At 35.8% G+C, this 20,162-nt stretch overlaps 1 protein-coding gene across 1 annotated transcript in view; it reads right to left on the bottom strand.

The window, feature by feature from the left end:
* Window positions 1-20,162, bottom strand: part of EXOC6B (exocyst complex component 6B) — a 705,276-nt gene that overhangs the window by 299,976 nt on the left and 385,138 nt on the right. The window contains exons 12-16 of the mRNA XM_005686374.3: window positions 17,585-17,656; window positions 16,801-16,898; window positions 15,232-15,337; window positions 14,323-14,432; window positions 2,135-2,246 (exon numbers count right to left, since the gene is read on the bottom strand). Coding sequence (XP_005686431.1) covers window positions 2,135-2,246; window positions 14,323-14,432; window positions 15,232-15,337; window positions 16,801-16,898; window positions 17,585-17,656 — 498 coding nt within the window. The remainder of the gene's footprint in view (window positions 1-2,134; window positions 2,247-14,322; window positions 14,433-15,231; window positions 15,338-16,800; window positions 16,899-17,584; window positions 17,657-20,162) is intronic.

The raw sequence follows: 20,162 nt of genomic DNA, 5'->3' as shown, positions 1-20,162 counted from the left end.
ATGACACCACCCTTATGGCAGAAAGCGAAGAGGAACTAAAAAGCCTTTTGATGAAAATGAAATAAGAGAGTGAAAAAGTTGGCTTAAAGCTCAACATTCAGAAAACGAAGATCATGGCATCTGGTCCCATCATTTCTGGGAAATAGATGGGGAAACTGTGAAACTTTATTTTGGGGGGCTCTAAAATCACTGCAGATGGTAATTGCAGCCATGAAATTAAAAGACGCTTACTCCCTGGAAGAAAAGTTATGACCAACCTAGATAGCATATTCAAAAGCAGAGACATTACTTTGCTGACTAAGGTCCGTCTAGTCAAGGCTATGGTTTTTCCAGTAGTCATGTATGGATGTGAGAGTTGGACTGTGAAGAAGGCTGAGTGCCAAAGAATTGATGCTTTTGAACTGTGGTGTTGCAGAAGACTCTTGAGAGTCCCTTGGACCGCAAGGAGATCCAACCAGTCCATTCTGAAGGAGATCAGCCCTGGGATTTCTTTGGAAGGAATGATGCTAAAGCTGATACTCCAGTACTCTGGCCACCTCATGAGAAGAGTTGACTCATTGGAAAAGACTCTGATGCTGGGAGGGATTGGGGGCAGGAGGAGAAGGGGACGACAGAGGATGAGATGGCTGGATGTCATCACTGACTCGATGGACATGAATCTGAGTGAACTCTGGGAGTTGGTGATGGACACGGAGGCCTGGCGTGCTGTGATTCATGGGGTTGCAAAGAGTCAGACACGACTGAGCGACTCTACTGAACTGAATGCAGAAGTTCATAAAATAAATAAATTTCTTGTCTTACTTGGGATTCAGAAAAGGAGAACAGAATAGTCTCAAAATAGAAGGACTGCCAAATTTTTAGTTGAAATTGGTTCTTTGTAGCGTTCCTGACTACAACTTTGTAGCGTACCTGACTACAAAAGAAGTTAGCCTATCCTCAGACACATAATGGCAATAACTATCACTTCTAGATCAGGCAACAGAAACAAAGCACTGCAAAGTGAAGGGATTGTCTAATAATGTCAAATGTGACTTTAAAAAAATAAGTTGGTTATAAGTAGAATTCAATCACTGGCAATGTCCCAGGTTGTAATACACTATTTATATAATACAGTATTTTAAAATATTGACACAGGGAAAGAAACAATCACTTCAAAATCAGAAATAACAATAGATGTTCACCTGGCTTCCAGCTATATTTACCTATGGGTCAGTATAGTTAATCACTTTCTGATGTTCATCCTTGGTAACATATACCTAAAAATGTCAATTTTCTAGACCAACCGAATTTGAAACTACACCACCTATATAGGTAAAGTAGTTGGCCAACAGCCTTTCTCTTTGCTTGTGAAGAAGATTCCTCACATCTCTCACTTTTAGCACTATGATTTCCATAAAATGGCAGGCTGAGGCTCCCACACAAACCTGGGTTTCTACGAAAAGGGAAATTTCACATCCTTCTAAATTTTAGGACTTATGACAATGCATCAGATATTCAGTTTGCCAAGATACTGTTCTCAACATATGTACAATATCCCTTCATCCTTTGTGAGATTGTGTAAGCTTCCACAGAAATGTGACAACTGCCTTTCTCTCACATTTCCTCAGTCCTAAATTCCCAGTTACATGCTAATTAAGAGTAATTTTCTATTCATATTCCTAATGTATCTCAAAACCAAAATCTGAACCTAACACTAACCAATGACTATGAATGCTAATATCCCTGGCATCAGTGACTGATGTAGGCAAAATGTGATTTCATACTGTATGCTGTACTCAAAGTGCCATTATTTTAAACAGGATCCTGACATTGACTCTATTCTCCAATCAACAATTTTAAAATATATAATCAATGGCAAATAATACAAATTTAACCCAATAACCTCAGAAAGGAAAACCAGTTAAATTAGTGAAGATAAAGAGAGAGAAGAAAAACAGTGACTCCCCCAAAAAAATACTAGATTTCTCCAAGGCAACAAATGAAAAATACAAGGAATTTATTTTGCACTTTCACCATGATCCCATGAAGAACATGACAGACCACACAGAAAATTGTAATTAATTAACACACAAGCCCCAGGACTTAGGAGATCTATTCACGTATTGCCTTGACTGCCTCCAATAATAGCAGTTACCTCAGTAAGTCCAATATTCTTCCTTTTAATGACATTCTGCAGAGAGTTGCTTAGAGTCCTAGTTAGCAACAGGTTTGTTGATTTACGAATCATGTCATCAACTTCAGTTGAGCTAAAAAGGAAGTATCAAGAATCAGTCATAGGTAGGAGAATTATTTTGCAAACAAGGCTCTAGTAGTACTTTAATAATAATAATAGTAACTGCAGGAAATATTTATTGTACTTCAGAAATTAGGTTCTAAATATTTTAATGTATAAAAATTCATTTAACCTTCACAATAACCATGTGAAATAATTTTAGTATTGAGCAGATAGCAAAAAAGGAAAAGATTTTAATAAGGCAGTCTAGATCTAAAGCCTACAACACTTAAAAACTATGCTACACTACCTCTCATGAAAGAATCCTCTAACATGATTCTGTGTCCTGAAACCCTTATTTCTCCCACACATTCAAATTCCTTCACAGTTAATATTCATAAATTTTCAAGCTGATCTCTCTGTAGCCTTCCTGTGCAATTAGCTGATAAAGGCCCCTAAAAAAAGAAAAATATCTCTGCTCCTATGTCATCATCTTTCATATTATATCTCCTTGTTGTTCAGTTGCCCAGTCATGTCCAACTCTTTGTGACCCCATCGACTGCAACACGCCAGGCGTTCCCGACCCTCACTATTTCCTGAAGCTCACCCAAGTTCATGTCCATTGCATTGGTGATTCCACCCAGCCACCTCATCCTCTGACACCCTATCTCCCTTCTGCCCTCAATCTTTCCCAGCATCAGGGGCTTTTCCAATGAGTCGGCTGTTAGCATCAGATGACCAAAATACTGGAGATTCAGCATCAGTCCTTCCAAGAATTCAGGGTTGATTTCCCTTAAGATTGACTGGTTTGATCTCCTTGCTGTCCAAGGGACTTTCAGGAGTCTTCTCCAGCACCACAGTTCGAAGGCATCAATTCTGTGGTGCTCTACCTTTCTTACAGTCCAGCTCTCATAGCTGTATGAGACCGCTGGGAAGCCCACAGCTGTGACTCCACAGACTTCTGTCGGTAGGGCAATGTCTATTTTTCACACGTTGTCTAGATTTGTCATAGTTTTCCTGCCAAGAAGCAATCATCTTCTGATTTCATGGCTGCAGTCACCATCCACAGTGATTTTAGAGCCCAGGAAGAGGAATTCTGTCACTATTTCCACATTTTCCCCTTCTATTTGCCATGAAGTATAGGGCTGGATGCCATGATCTTGGTTTTATAATACGTAGTTTTAAGCAGGCTCTTTCACTCTCCTCCTTCACCTTCATCAAGAGGTTCCTTAGGTCCTCTTTGCTTTCTGCCATTAGAGTCGTATCATCTGCATATCTGAGGATGTTGATGTTTCTCCTGTCTACCTTGATTTCAGTCTGCAACTCATCCAGCCCAGAATTTCTCATGATGTGCTCAGTGCATAGGTTAAGCAAAGAGGGTGACAGCAGACAGCCCTGTCGTGTTCCTTTCTCAATCTTGAACCAATCAGTTGCTCCATACAGGGTTCTAACTGTTGCTTCTTGACCTGCAAACAGGTTTCTCAGAAGATAGGTAGGATAGTCTGGTATTCCCATCTCTTTAAGAGCTTTCCACAGTTTTTTATGATTCACACAGTCAAAGGCTTTAGCGCAGTCGATTAAAAAGGGGTAGATATTTTTCTGGAATTCCCTAACCTTCTCTATGATCCATAGAATGTTGCCAATTTGATCTCTGGTTCCTCTTCCTTTTCTAAATCCAGATTGGATATCTGGAAGTTCTTGGTTCACATAATGCTGAACCTAATATGCAAGATTTTAAGCATGACTTCATGGGAGATGAGTGCAACTGTCTGATGGTTAGCCCTGGGAACTGGCATGAGGATTGACCTTTTCCAGTCCTGTGACCAGGAAGACCACTGCTGGGTCTTCCAGATTTGCCGGCATATTGAATGCAACATCTTGAAGGCATCATCCTTTAGGGTTTTGAATAGTGCTGCTGGAAGTCTGTCACATTCACTAGCTTTATTAACAGCAGTTGACTTTGCACTCCAGAATGTCTGGCTCTGGGTGACTGAGCATACCAGTGTAGTAATCCAGTACATTAAGATCTTTTTTGTACAGTTCTTCTGTGGATTCTTTCCATCACTTCTTGATCTCTTCAGCATCTACTAGGTCTCTACCATTTCTCTCCTTTATTATTGATTTATAAGATTATATTACTTTCAGGTAGACAACAAAATGAATCAAAATTTTTAAAGATTATATTCCACTTAAAGTTATAAAACATTGGCTATATTCCCTGTGCTGTATAACATATCCTTGTAGCTTATCAGTCCAATCGCAGTAGTATGTACTTCTTAATTCCCTACATCTGTCTTGGCACTGCCTTTTCCCCTGACTTTGAAAAGAAACCAATAATGTAATTCTACCTAAATGTTTTATAATCCTTACTATTCCAAAAGTGATCAATAATGATACTTTTTATTCAGTAAAGGAAACTAAACATAAAGAAAATAACTCCAAAACTATCTTTACAAGCAAAGTTTTAAAAATAAATCTTACAATCAACAAACAAAATTCCAGAACTATATATCTTTCACAAGCCCCTAAAAGTGTCACCCAAGATGTCTCTCTATAAAAGAAACTGTTTTGAGACAAATATTTCTTCAAAATAAAGTCAGTATTGCAATGATACTTCTTTATCAAGAAATAAACATAAGATCTGTAAGCAGTTCTTTTTCAATAATTTATTGTTTGTGAGCAAAGGTCACAAATTTTATCTTACTGATTTCTTTCTACAGAATATCAGAGGCTTAGTATATAGTTCAATTAAAAATCTTAAATTACTAAATATGTACATAAACTAGATTGTCTATTATGCAGAAGACAGAATTATTAGAAATAAATAAGACTGCAAGGAATCCAAGTAGTAAATTCAGTTAGGGGAAAAAAGATACCTCAAAATATCTTTACAGGATATATTTAACTGAATGATAACCTCTGACCTATTGCCACCCTTTCCAAAAATGTTATTGAATTTAAAACTTCATTACAAAAATGTGTTAATGGAGTACTGAAATTACAATGGTGAAGGGATATTGAAGTTACACTTGTTTTGATGGAATACTGAATTTATAATGGCAAAGAAATATTCATGGTTCCTGCCTTCATATATTAAACTCACAGTTATATCATATCAATTACAGTATACATAATGAATAAGTACAGGTTGCTATAAAAGTGATGAACACAGGGGCCCAAAATAATCTGGTGACTCTGATAGTAATCACTCACCTAGCATCTCTACTTATATTACATATTTCTATTATGCTTTAAGAAGATCTGGTAGAAATTCTATTCTTAGATTAGAATGTCAAAGATTAAGAAACACTGTCATTACCTTTAAAAGCAGAAGAAAGCTAAGTCTAAGCTAAAAGTTGTATTTTCCTTTAATATTAATGAAGTATAATATACAAAAAAATGTATAACTGAATTAAATTGCACACTGAGATAAAGCTCTTGAAAGATGAGCAAAAAGCAGCCATCACTTTCATATCTAAGGCCAGTTGCCTAATCTGGATACGCAGAGATGAGAGAGTGAAACAGTCATATGCTGAGAGACTTTGGTGGAATGAAAAAAAAAAGCAAAAAACAACAAAAAACCACTTAATCCTTTAATAGTGTGGGCTGCTAGTATGGACTGTAATCTTGGAAGAGCCTCTAAACAAAAATAAACATACTAACCCAACAATTCTTCCCTAAAACAATTCTGTTCCGTAAGAAATGGTGTGTGGGGGTGGGGTGGAGGTGGGGAGTGCTAGAAATCAGAGAGAAATGTTGCACATTTTGCAATCCAAAGGAGAGTAAAAACCAATCAAAGCTGAAACCCAGTCCAACTCAAATCCTGTTAAATCAGAGATAAGCCCCTGGATAGAAGCTTTGGAATTTCAGAGTCTTAAGGACAAAGAGACTTTACAACAGAATTTTTAGAACTGAAATCATAAGTAATTTGAAACTAATAAAAACTGAGACACATTCAGTTCACTCAAGTAATGATGAAATCTGAATGATATATTTAGTAGCTAGGAGGCACAGTGAAGCCTGGCGTGCTGCAGTCCATGGGGTCGAAAACAATCGAACGCGACTGAGCAACTGAACAACAACAATGAGTTGCAAAAGGAGAAATGAGAAAAGAGACATATTTAAGGTAAACTGGCAACATCATCTCCAATCCTAATAAAAGATCTCAACCTACAGATCTCAGAAGTTTAACACAACCCCAAGAGAACTGATGCAAATGAAATCTCACAAGAAGATCAAACACTGCAAAATGCAAAGATAAAGAGGAAACCTTAAAGACAACCAGAAAAAAAAGACAATACATTTAGATTAATAACAGTGACTACTGGCTTATCTCTCTTCAGCAACAATGAAAGCAAACAGAGGAATAACATCTTTAAGGGGTTGGGAAAGGGAAAACTTTGAAAACAGATGAAAAAATATTTTTAGATAAACAAAAGCTAAGAAAATCTAAAGCCAGCAGATATACACTAAAAGAATAACTAAAAGAATTCTTCACACTGAAAGAAAATGACACCAAGTCATAAAATAGATCTGTAAGAAAGAATGAGAAGGCCTGGAAATAGCAAATCTGTGGATAAGTATAATGAACTACTTTTCCTTCTTGAGTTTTAAAATACAATGAAATATTCAAAGCACAAACAATAACATATTTAGCTTTTAAAAACAACTGTATAAGTAAGTATATACCAACCATATTAAAAAAGTGTAAAGGTAAATTATACTACACTGCTGTAAGATTCTTAAATTACATGTAAAGTGACATATCATTATTCAAGATAAACTAATAACTTAAGGATACACATTGTAATCCCCAGAACAAATACAAACGAATAATAAATAAAGTTAAAAGTTATACTCCAGTAATAGGGAAACTAAATCATAATACTAAAAGACTGTAATCTAGAAGAAGGAAGGAAAACAGGGGGAACAAAAGGAGCTTAAAAAAAAAGAATGGAACAAATAGAAAAACAATAGCTAGATCTAAGACTTAAATCAACATAAATCACTAAATAAGTTAATGTAATAGAATAAATATTCTAATTAGGCAGAATGAATAAAAAACCGATACGTAGCTACTTGTTGATTCAAACTGACACATTTTAAATACAAGGACACATGGCCAGATCTTATTGTCAAGATGCCATTCAGCACTAAAAAGAACTGAGCACCTTAAAAAAATTAATGGTATCATGATTAAGTTAGGAAATTTGCCCAAAATGATAAAAGTGCATCAACACATCATATGAATCAGCTTGAGGTAGCTCACACCAGCTACATCTGGGACCATCTAAGCATCAAAATGAATAAGGTCATTAAAGGAACAACCTGACTGAATGATATAAAAATCTATGAGTCTAATACAATAATAGGAGATCATAGGTAGACAGATAGAAAGATAAACAGACAGGTAAACAGGTAATGCAGAAGGATTCCTTAATACAGAATGTGAAGTAATACATATTGACATGTTCATTTGCTCTCCAGAGAAGAGAATGGCAAACCACTCCTGTATCCTTGCCTGGAGGATTCCATGGACACAGGACCCCTGGGGGCTACAGTTTATGGGGTCACAAAGTGTCAGATGTGACTGAGTGACTCACACACACATACACACACACACACAGAGTTGCTCAGTAGTGTCTGGGTCTTTGTGACTCCAAAGACTGTAGCCCCCAAGCTCCTCTTCTCTCCTCTCCCTCTCCTCCATGGTTTTGTCCCAGCAAGAACACTGGAGTGGGTGCCATTTCCTCCACTAGGGGATCTTCCTGACCCAGGATTGAACCTGAGTCTTCTGCACTCCAAGCAGATTCTTTACTGTTGCTCCAATGAAGTAGCCCCTTAAGGAATAAATAATCTTATATTAACTAAATTATCAGAGGAAAAAAACTGATTCAGGCAAGAATCATTAATGCATACTATAGTGAAAGACATCTAGTAACTAAAAGAATAAACACATGGTCTCAAAGTACTTTAATACAAACATTACTTATTACAAAAGGAAAAATGGAAACTATACACAGAAAACAAAAATCTTAACTAGATAACTAAAATTAATATGAACCATAAGACATTAAAATGCTAAACGCCCATAGGTACATATAGAGAGACAGTAGAGGAGGGAAAAAGAAAGTAATAAAGTCAATATGGCAACATTTCAAAAAACTGAAGAATTTGGGGAAAAAGCTTTCAGTTCAGCACATTTTCAAAATTCTTATGTAATGTTGAAATTATCTGAAAATAACATGCTAAAAAAGGTTATAAGTAATAGAAGAGACAAATGCATACCATAAAAGAAAGTGGTAGTTGTATTAATACAAAGCAAGCAAGACATCAAGACTATTTTAAATTTTATTCCATTGATCTATATTTCTGTCTTTGTGCCAGTACCATACTGTCTTGATGACTATGGCTTTGTAGTAGAGCCTGAAGTCAGGCAGGTTGATTCTTCCAGTTCCATTCTTCTTTCTTAAGATTGCTTTGGCTATTCGAGGTTTTTTGTATATCCATACAAATTGTGAAATTATTTGTTCTAGCTCTGTGAAAAATACTGCTGGTATCTTGATAGGGATTGCATTGAATCTATAGATTGTTTTGGGTAGTATACTCATTTTCACTATATTGATCCTTCTGATCCATGAACACAGTGTATTTCTCCATCTATTAGTGTCCTCTTTGATTTCTTTCACCACTGTTTTATAGTTTTCTATATATAGGTCTTTTGTTTCTTTAGGTACATATATTCCTAAGTATTTTATTCTTTTTGTTGCAATGGTGAATTGAATTGTTTCCTTAATTTCTCTTTCTATTTTCTCATTATAGGAATGCGAGGGATTTCTGTGTGTTGATTTTATATCTTGCAACTTTACTATATGCATTGATTAGCTCTGGTAACTTTCTGGTGGAATCTTTAGGGTTTTCTATGTAGAGAATCATGTCATCTGTGAACAGTGAGAGTTTTACTTCTTTTCCAATTTGGATTCCTTTTATTTCTTTTTTTGCTCTGATTGCTGTGGCCAAAACTTCCAAAACTATGTTGAATAGTAGTGGTGAAAGTGGACACCCTTGTCTTGTTCCTGACTTTAGGGGAAATGCTTTCAATTTTTCACCATTGAGGATAATTTTGACAAAGGAGGCAAGAATATACAATGGAGAAAAGACAATCTCTTTAACAAGTGGTGCTGGGAAAACTGGCCAACCACTTGTAAAAGAATGAAACTAGAACACTTTCTAACACCATACACAAAAATAAACTCAAAATAGATTAAAGATCTAAATGTAAGACCAGAAACTATAAAACTCCTAGAGGAGAACATAGGCAAAACACTCTCCGACATAAATCACAGCAGGATCCTCTATGACCCACCTCCCAGAATATTGGAAATAAAAGCAAAAATAAACAAATGGGACCTAATTAAAATTAAAAGCTTCTATAGAACAAAGGAAACTATAAGCAAGGTGAAAAGACAGCCTTCAGAATGGGAGAAAATAATAGCAAATGAAGCAACTGACAAACAACTAATCTCAAAAACATACAAGCAACTCCTGCAGCTCAACTCCAGAAAAATAAACGACCCAATCAAAAAATGGGCCAAAGAACTAAATAGACATTTCTCCAAAGAAGACATACAGATGGCTAACAAACACATGAAAAGATGCTCAACGTCACTCATTATCAGAGAAATGTAAATCAAAACCATAATGAGGTACCATTTCTTGCCAGTCAGAATGGCTGCTATCCAAAAGTCTACAAACAATAAATGCTAGAGACGGTGCAGAGAAAAGGGAACCTTCTTACACTGTTGGTGGGAATTGAAACTAGTACAGCCACTATGGAGAACAGTGTGGAGGTTCCTTAAGAAACTGGAAATAGAACTGCCATACAACCCAGCAATCCCACTGCTGGGCATACACACCGAGGAAACCAGAATTGAAAGAGACATGTGTACCCCAGTGTTCATCGCAGCACTGTTTATAATAGCCAGGACATGGAAGCAACCTAGATGTCCATCAGCAGATGAATGGATAAGAAAGCTGTGGTACATATACACAATGGAGTATTACTCAGCCATTAAAAAGAATACATTTGAATCAGTTCTAATGAGGTGGATGAAACTGGAGCCGATTATACAGAGTGAAGTAAGCCAGAAAGAAAAACACCAATACAGTATACTAAGACATATATATGGAATTTAGAAAGATGATAACGATAATCCAGTATGCGAGATAGCAAAAGAGACACATATGTATAGAACAGTCTTTTGGACTCTGTGGGAGAGGGCAAGGGTGGGATGATTTGGGAGAATGGCATTGAAACATGTATGAGAATGGCATGTGAAACGAATCATCAGTCCAGGTTCGATGCATGATACAGGATGCTTGGGGCTGGTGCTCTGAGATGACCCAGAGGGATGGAATGGGGAGGGAGGTGGGGGGGGGGGGAGGTTCAGGATGGGGAACACGTGTACACCCATGGTGGATTCATGTTGATGTATGGCAAAACCAATATAATATTGCAAAGTAATTAGCCTCCAATTAACATAAACAAATTTATATTAAAAAATAAATGCATTTTAAAAAGACTAATTTTTAACACAAAGAAGGATATTTCATTAAATTTAAAAGATGAATACAACAAGAATATATCATAATTCAAACTGTGCATAACCTTAAAAAGATATATTCAAATAAATGAAGCAAACTTGAGAGATCTCAAAAGAGAAATAGACAAATCTACAATCATATTTGGATAGTTTAACACTCGTCAGTAATTGATAAAAAAGCAGACTTAAAATAGAGAGGATACAGAAAATTGTACAATAATATTAATATTAACAAATTTAATCCAGTTGTCATTTAGAGAATACAACATTCAACAACTAAAGATACAGATTTTATTCAAATATACATGGAACACTATTGTAACTGGATTTAAATTTACCATTTTCTTAGTTGATCTCTATTTGTTCCACCTGTTCTATAGCCCATTTAATTCTTTAGTTGGTTGTTTCTGGATTGAGTATTCTTTCTATGATTCCTTTTCATTTTCATTACTGGCTTATTACTTTTACTTTTTTCATGGTTTTGACCATTTTTTCAGTGGATGTTCTAGATCATATTACTTCATGCATAATATAAAATCCTTAAATAGTAAATCAAATTCCTCTCTCATATTCTTTGTCCTATTACTATCATATATTTACTTTTATAGTTACATTTCTTTACCAGACACTATCATTATTTTTCATGTACACAAGCAATTTTCTGTAAGACCAATTAAAAGTAGAGGAATGACATTAGAAATAGCAGAACAGGAAGTCCTGCATTCATATCCCTTCTCAGCAACAATAATTTGGCAAGCAAGCAGAGACAAAAGTACTTTTGTGAAACTCTGGATTGAAGAAAGAAAAGTGTAAAACTCTGGTAGCATCCAAGACCAAGGAGGGTTGCTTTTAGAAGGCAAGCATAAACTCACTCATGTGGCATACCTGCTAACTTAGTCCTAGCTACAGACCCAGGAACAGACCCTGACCCTTGACAGCCTATGGACATGGCCTATTTGACCTTGCCACCATCACCAGTTGAAAAACAACCCGGGAAGAATCATGCAAATCTGTGCTTTGGATAATAGGTCCACCAACCTCAGTTCCAGCTGTAAACTGAATTGTTCCATGACCCAACTCCAGCTCTTATTAGCTGCAAACCCTGCCTGCCTATGACTTGGCAGAAACATGCTCATTCATGAATCTAGGCAAATTCTCCAACCTTTGTCTGACTGCAAATACTAAAAAAATCCCTGTAACATTGCCCCATATATTCATAGCCACAGACCAGGAACACTCCTGCCTACTCAGACACCTGCTGGAGCAATAACCTTCCATGCACCTGGAGGAAGGGCCGCCAATATCAAAATTGACTACAGAGTTTAATGTGCCCGCACAACCTGGCTTTAGCCCACTTTACCCATGGACGGGAGGCAGTTGTGCCTGCCAGGGATCCAAAAGGAGACATGCCTATATGTACCCCTAGAGATAGGCCCAGTGACCTCAGTCTCACTGTGGATCTTGAAGTGGCTGTGCAATCTGGCTTCAGCCACTCCCAACTATGATCTAAGAGAAACCCTACTTTTCCAGGAACCCACCAGAAGGAAACCCCCAAAGCACCCCCAGATGAAGTCCTCAGTGCAGTTGCAGAGCCACAATCTATCAGTCATTCTAATTGTGAAACCCCGAAGTAGACCTGTGATTTGGCTCCGAGCCCTTTCAGGCATGGTATAGAAATAGTCCTGCCACCCTGTGGCGTAGGGGAGACATATATCTCCATGTCCCCAGAGAAGAACAAAGGCAGAGTCACCAATACAAAGCTACATGGACCAAAAAGAATCAAACAACCTGACACCACCAAAGAAAATAAATATGAGTTCCACTAATAAATCCCAAAGAAACTGAGACATACAAATTGCCCTAAAAAGAATTTGAAATATCGTATTAAGCTCAATAATATGCAAGAGAACACAGAGAGACAACAAAATGAAATCTGGAATACAATGCACAAATAAAATGAGAAGTTTAATGAAGATATAGAAACTATAAAAAAAGAACACAAGTCAAATCCTGGAGCTGAAGTATACAATAAAAGAATTAAAAAATACTTAGAGCATCAACAGCAGACTAAATAATGCAGAAGAAAGAATCAGGGCATTGGAAAACAGGCCATTTAAAAACAGAAAGAGGAACAAAGAGAAAAACTGTAAAGAAAGCACGAGAGACCTATTCAGCTCAGTCGCTCAGTCGAGTCCGACTCTTTGTAACCCCGTGAACCACAGCACGCCAGGCCTCCAAGTCCATCACCAACTCCCAGAGGCCACCCAGACCCATGTCCATCGAGTCAGTGATGCCATCCAACCATCTCATCCTCTGTCGTCCCCTTCTCCTCCTGCTCTCAATCTTTCCCAGCATCAGGTCTTTTCAAATGAGTCAGCTCTTCGCATCAGGTGGCCAAAGTATTGGAGTTTCAGCTTCAACATCAGTCCTTCCAATGAACACTCAGGACTGATCTCCTTTAGGATGGACTGGTTGGATCTCCTTGCAGTCCAAGGGACTCTCAAGAGTCTTCTCTAACACCACAGTTCAAAAGCATCAATTCTTCAGTGCTCAGCTTATAGTCCAACTCTCACATCCATACATGACCACCGGAAAAACCACAGCCTTAACTAGACAAACCTTTGATGGCAAAGTAATGTCTCTGCTTTTTAATATGCTGTCTAGGTTGGTCCTAACTTTACTTCCAAGGAGTAAGCATCTTTTAATTTCATGGCTGCAATTACCATCTGCAGTGATTTTGGAGCCCAGAAAAATAAAGTCAGCCACTGTTTCCACTGTTTTCCCATCCATACCATTAAAAAAACAAAAACCCTTCTTATTTAATTTATATGCAAAGTACATCATACAAAATGCCAGGGTGCATGAATCACAAACTGGAATCAAAACTACCAGGAGAAATACCAACAATCTCAGATATGAAGATGATACCACTCTAAAGGCAGAAAGTGAAGGAGCCAAAGAGTCAAGAAGGAAAGCTACGACAAACCTCACATGACAGTGTATTAAAAAAGCAGAGACATCATTTTGCTGATAAAGGTCTGCATACTCAAAGCTATGGTTTTCCAGTATCATGTACAGATGTGAGAACTGGATCATAAAGACCGCTTAGTGCCAAAGAATTGATGCTTTCAAACGGTGATGCTGGAGAAGGCTCTTGAGATTCCATTGGATAGCAAGATCACAGCAAGAATTTCACAGGCCACTCCTCTATTGGCCTTAACATTTCATCAATATAATGTAAAAACAAGAATATTATACTACTCTTTTCTAGTTAACTCTCACTAGAAATGCAAATCTGTAAAGGAAACAGTGGAGAATAAAGTAAGTAATATAAAAAGAAATTATTCAAGAGTTTCCAACTTCCCTTTTTTTTTACCTGACAGTGGCATACCATACAAGGCTAATATTAAGACTTTTAAACTTGGAACTGAAGGGAACATCAAAAGTATTCCAGAATATTTATGTATATCTCAGTATCTACTGCACCTCCATTATTTCATACTATACCTTAGATGAAGATCTTCTGAAAACTTCAGACAGGCGTAGATAAATTCTTTAATTTGGTTGTAAACTTTTGGCACAAATTCAGAAAATGGAAACTTTTTTGGGAATGGTTGCTGTAAAAGCAAGAATTAATGAAAGTTACAAATGACCATACATTGAAAATACCTACTAACTAATTAAAATGCAAAAGAGATTTTCTTGCACACTAGGAACTGCCTAACAACTCTACATTTTAAAAACATATTTGTGACAGTTTTCTAATACTAAAAAGAATAAGATTAAATTAAGTAAACGATTCTAACATCCTGTAAAACCCAATAAACAAATTCTGATACATACTCAGCAATAAAAAGGAATGAGTTATTGATATGTGCAACTTAGATGAGTCTCAAAAGCATTATCTTCAGTGAAAGAAGCCAATCTCAAATGGTTACACACTATATAACTCCATTTATAAGGCCTTTCAGAAAAGGTAAAAGTAGATGGATAGCAACGATAGTTGGTTGCCAAAAGCTAGGGGTTGAGGAGAAATTGATTAAGAAGGTATAGCATGAGGGAATTTGGAGGAATCATGAAACTGTTCTGCAACATTGTTGTGGTAGTACATCCACCACAAAGCACAGTCAAAACCAATACAGTTAAGTATAAGAAAAGCAAATATTTCAACGTGTAAGTCAAAAGGAAACCCTGCCAGAACTCTCCTAAACACTTCAGAGGTGACAATACCCCAAAGCCATTTACTGATTGATTCCCCAAACAGGAACTTCTGCTCCTCTAAGCTGAAAAATCATCCTTTGAAGCTGTTTTAGATTCCTAACTCACTGAGTTAGAAATTATGCCTTTAATGAGACTGATACAAAGCAAACTTTAAGAGAATGCCAAATCAGAGAAGCTTATTTTAGTGTTCCTTACCTTTTCCAGCTCTGTATCTTGGAATGGGAACTGTCCTATCACCTTTTTATACATCTCTTCACTTGTTACTGGTATAGGACTGTAGTTGTCAGAATCAAGTATGCTTCTATAAAGAAAATAAAAGAAGAAAGGAAAGGAGGGAGGGATAAAATAAAAAAGGAAAGACAGGTGGGTTCATCAGTAGAGTGATCACAAATGACTTTCAGAATAAACATTTCTTAGTCCCTAATCTATTCTTTTTACAGTACAGCTATTTGGTCTTAGGTAAGGACATCTTAAAAAAAACACAGAAGGAAAATTGCATTCTATAACAAATGGAACACAAATATAAAGATGACCTCATAGTATTTGAGATTTACAGCTCAGACAGAAAATTTCAAGGCAACATGTTGAAGCCTTAAGGCAAATGAGAAGCAACAACAACAAAAAATGTGAGCTGTGGAAAAGGCAAAGAGGTTTTATATGCTTTCTTAAAAAAAAATAAAGACTTTTCTTTAATTCTAGGCTAGATTTTCTATTTTATCAAACTATGTTCATGTATTTCATCTACTGCTTCATTAAGAATGACTTTTTCTTCATCCAAAGGTTCTGTGTCCTTAACTAGGCTAGGAATTCTCCAGAGCAGAGGCCATACTACCAAAATCAAAAAAGAAATTTACTGAAGGTTTCAGATCAGATGCACTTGGATATATCATGGTACTAATTTTCAAAGACAATCTCCCCGAAAGAAAATTATATCATTAACAAACAGGATTTTTTATAAATACAAATATTTATATTAATATACTAATGAGTTATACTACATAATTATAAACTATATGTTTATGAAATGTGAAGAGTAAGATTAATGGGACAATGTAATACCTCAAAGCTATAAGAACTTGAAAACAAAGTAAGTTGACCTGGGGAAGTGGTCCTGCAGTAAGCAGAAAGATCACTTTAAATGAAGAAACAAGTGAGTTGACATGAGTTATGTGTGAGGAAAACATGTCCAAGGAAATATTTGTAACAGAAGGTGTAATACAATAATTTCCTTAGTGTTGTATGCATGTTGCAGTAACCATTTAAATAATATGCTTCAAATATTAGATTGTAATAGATCTCTTCTTTGGATATGGAGAATAAAGAAGATGAGGAATAACATGAGTGAGTCTTCAATAAAGTTCTAAAAAAGCTAAATTATTCAAAAGGGTTCAAAATCCACTATCCTACAAGCGAGACATAGATTAGGCATGATCCCCAAAGAGAAAATCAAAAATCAAATTAAGATGACACAAGGTGATCTGGTTGGTATGAACCAAGGTATTTGCCATTTATTCAGTGAAACAAATCTGGGGATTTTGGGACTCCTCGCATAGTATGTACTAATATCCAGAGTTTGAATGTCTTGGGAACTTTATTTGGGATACCATTACTACTTAATTGAATTCCCAATCATAATTGGAATCAGACCTAGAAAAAAATAAGCCACATACACTTGTTGCTTATTATACCCGAAAACCCGTATTTATAAAGACGCGTGTACAAACATGCATGCCCACACACACTCAACTATAGATAATTTCTCACCTGAAAATACCTGACCACTTCTTTAGCAAAGTTTCACTATACTGGTCTCTGATTTCTAATAACATGTCAAAAAGCTGATTTACAGGAAAACCATATACCTGAAACAAAATTAAAAAAAAGCTTCATTTTTTAAGGTGATGATTTTTAAACAACATGAGAGAGATTAGGCACTGAAAGATAATTTTGTTCTTTGGACAACAATTTAAATAAAACCATGATACAAGAATCTTCCATTCCCACCTAATATCTAGTGTTTATCCTCAGTAATTAAAATATATATACCAAAATATTTGAGCCAGTCAGAAAAAAATAAAAGATGAACATTAGAATTAATATATATTGGTTATAACTGTCAATGAAGTTTTCCCTATAACTCCTTCTGTAACTCTTGGCAACTTTTAAGAGTAGGGTCAGAAAATGAGAATGCTACCAATCTTACCCACTTCTGATGTTATTCTATTGAATATAATATGTGGTTCATATCAATAATCATTATCCAAAATAGTAGGTAAGAAAATAGTTTAAGAACTAATGTAGTGAGTCATTTAATCGATTTGCTTTGAGAAAAAAAAAGGGGGGATGAGAACAAATTATGAGAACATAATAGACAAGGTGATGACCAGGAAATGCTACAAAGAGATAAAAATTATCTAGCTCAAGGAAAAGAAGAAATACAACTAAAAAGAAAAAGGTACTTACTCAAGCTTAGATAGACAATCAAAGGATACAGAGCTGATGAAACACTCTCATCTAGGTTAAGTCTACATAAACATAAGCCACAAACCTGAAGTGTGTCAGCAAAAAGCACAATGAGGTTCTTCAAATCTAACACGAGGTTTGGATCAGAGCAGTAAGACTAAAGGAAATAAAAAACAATGAGGAAAAACATATTTATTAAAAACAAAACTAACTTTTGATTTATTCAATTACTTAATGGTTCACCTGGTGCAGGCTCTCTGGAAAGCCTTCCTGGTTTAAAGTAATACCAGATACAGTCAGGGGAAAGTGAGTAAAGACTCCAATAATCCATGATCTACATTTTTAACTTTTGGAAATTTAAAAACACACTTCTAAATAACTATCTGGTTAAAGAAGAAATCAAAGCTGATACTGCAGATTATTTTAAAACAAACAGTAAAAAAAAAAATTCATATTAAAACTTATAGAATACAGCTAATCCCATTTTAAAAATATATGTGAACATTAGAAAACATGAAAGACTTATAATAAACTAAGAATTCAACACATGAAGCAGGCCAAAAATAAAAATAGACCATAAATGAGAGAACAAAATTGATAAAATAAAAAGCAGACATTAATGACACAGAGAAGACGTGAAAGATTTGATCCATGAAATCAAAAACTCAAGTTAAACATAAAATCAGTAGGACAGACAAATCACAGGTAAGCCCAATTAAACAACAAAAAGAAACAACAATGCAAGGAATACAAATAATAATATAATACAGAAGAAAATAAAATTTACAATTCACTGTGTAATCTCTTAACAAATCTGAAAACTGAAACGACGTGGAAGGCATCTTCTTTACAAAGATGTATTATGTCACTATTTTTCAGTGACTTTTGATATTCAAATTCTCTTAAGTATAATTTGGTTACTTGCTCTCTACTTAACTCAGTTCCTAAAGAAGGCATGTTGAATTCTCCCAAAGTGGTGTGGCCTCTCTTTCTCGTCCTACCACTATCAGTTTTTGTTTATATACATACTACTGCTTGCTTTTTCCAGTAAATGGGCTACTGTCTTTTTGATGGGTTAAAAATATTATCAAAACAAAATATTGCTCTCTTCTCCCGTTTAACAATCGTTAACTTCAATCCAGTGTTCTTGAAGAATATTGCCCTTTCTGCTCCCCATTCTTCATTTTTAAACTTTCTATATAATCTTAATGCAGAAATTTCTCTTAGTAACCAAACTATAATACTTTCTACCAGTGATGTTTCTCATGAATACTGACATATTTGGACCTATTCTAGCCATCTTATTTTAAGTTTTCTATTTTCGATGATTTATTCTTTCTTTTTTGCATCCTTTCATGTTTTTCATTGGATTAGTTTTTTCAAATTAGCTTATACTGGTTATTAATAACAATATATACTTTCTGTCAGAGGATGAGGTGGCTGGATGGCATCACTGACTCGATGGACAAGAGTTTGGGTGAACTCTGGGATTTGGTGACAGACAGGGATGCCGGGTGTGCTGTGATTCATGGGGTTGCAAAGAGTCGGACACAACTGAGCAACTGAACTGAACTGATACTTCCTGTCCACTGTTTACTTGAAATAATCTGTAGTGTCATTTTAAAAATGTTTTCAACATTAAGCCACTCCTCTTGTAGGGATTCTTAATAGCATTAAACTTTAGAAACAATGGGCTTCCCTGAAAGCTCAGTTGGTAAAGAATCTGCATGCAATGCAGGAGACCCCGGTTCTATTCCTGGGTTGGGAAGATCCCCTGGAGAAGGGAAAGGTTACCCAGTCCAGTATTCAGGCCTGGAGAATTCCATGGGCTGTACAGTCCATGGGGTTGCAAAGTCAGACACAACTGAGCGACTTTCACTTACAAACAATTGATCAGTTATTTAGATTTATCTATGAGTTTTACTCTCATATTTTGCACGCATTTTATTTATTCTCACCCCATCTCTTATTTTGAATTTTTTTTTCATTTTTGGTAAGACATCAGTATCAAGATAGGATGGGTGAAAAGTAAACTTTGCATCCTCATGTGTTTGGAAATGTCTTTCTTTTGCATTCAAACCAAAATACACAATTTCAGACATGAGAAAACTGCCTGCCTCCTTTACTCTGCCTGACAAAAAGATGCATCCTTTGAGCTGTAATAATATAGTCGTTTTCTACTGCAGGGAAATTTCCCTCGTTCATTTAATTATTAAGGTCCCTCCTTTGTGACTATATTTTACTTCTAAATCTCCACTAAATACAACCAAAATACATCAATTATCCGTGTTTCTTAACTTTTCATTCATATTTTCCTCCTCTTTCTGTCTTGCTCTATATTGGGGTTATATATTTGACTCTGTCTTCTTGATCACAGAATGATATTCACTTTTATCTATTCAATCTTAGAATTAAATTTCTCTATTATGGTAGTCATAAATCTTAAGAAAACAACATTAATCTTTGATTTCTATCCTCCTGTGGCTTCCTTCCTTCCTTTTCCTCCTTCTCACATTTTGTATAACTGTGAATATAGTATACATAAAGAAAATAATAAATAAAACCTATACATGTAATTTTACCAGGCAAACATAACTGATCAGTACCAGCATATCAGAAACTCAAAAACAACTTCTTTCCTTTCCACTCAGGAAAACATTATC

Source organism: Capra hircus, chromosome 11, assembly GCF_001704415.2.
Source record: "Capra hircus breed San Clemente chromosome 11, ASM170441v1, whole genome shotgun sequence".
Lineage (NCBI taxonomy): Eukaryota > Metazoa > Chordata > Mammalia > Artiodactyla > Bovidae > Capra > Capra hircus.
This window is presented reverse-complemented; position numbering and strand designations above follow the sequence as displayed.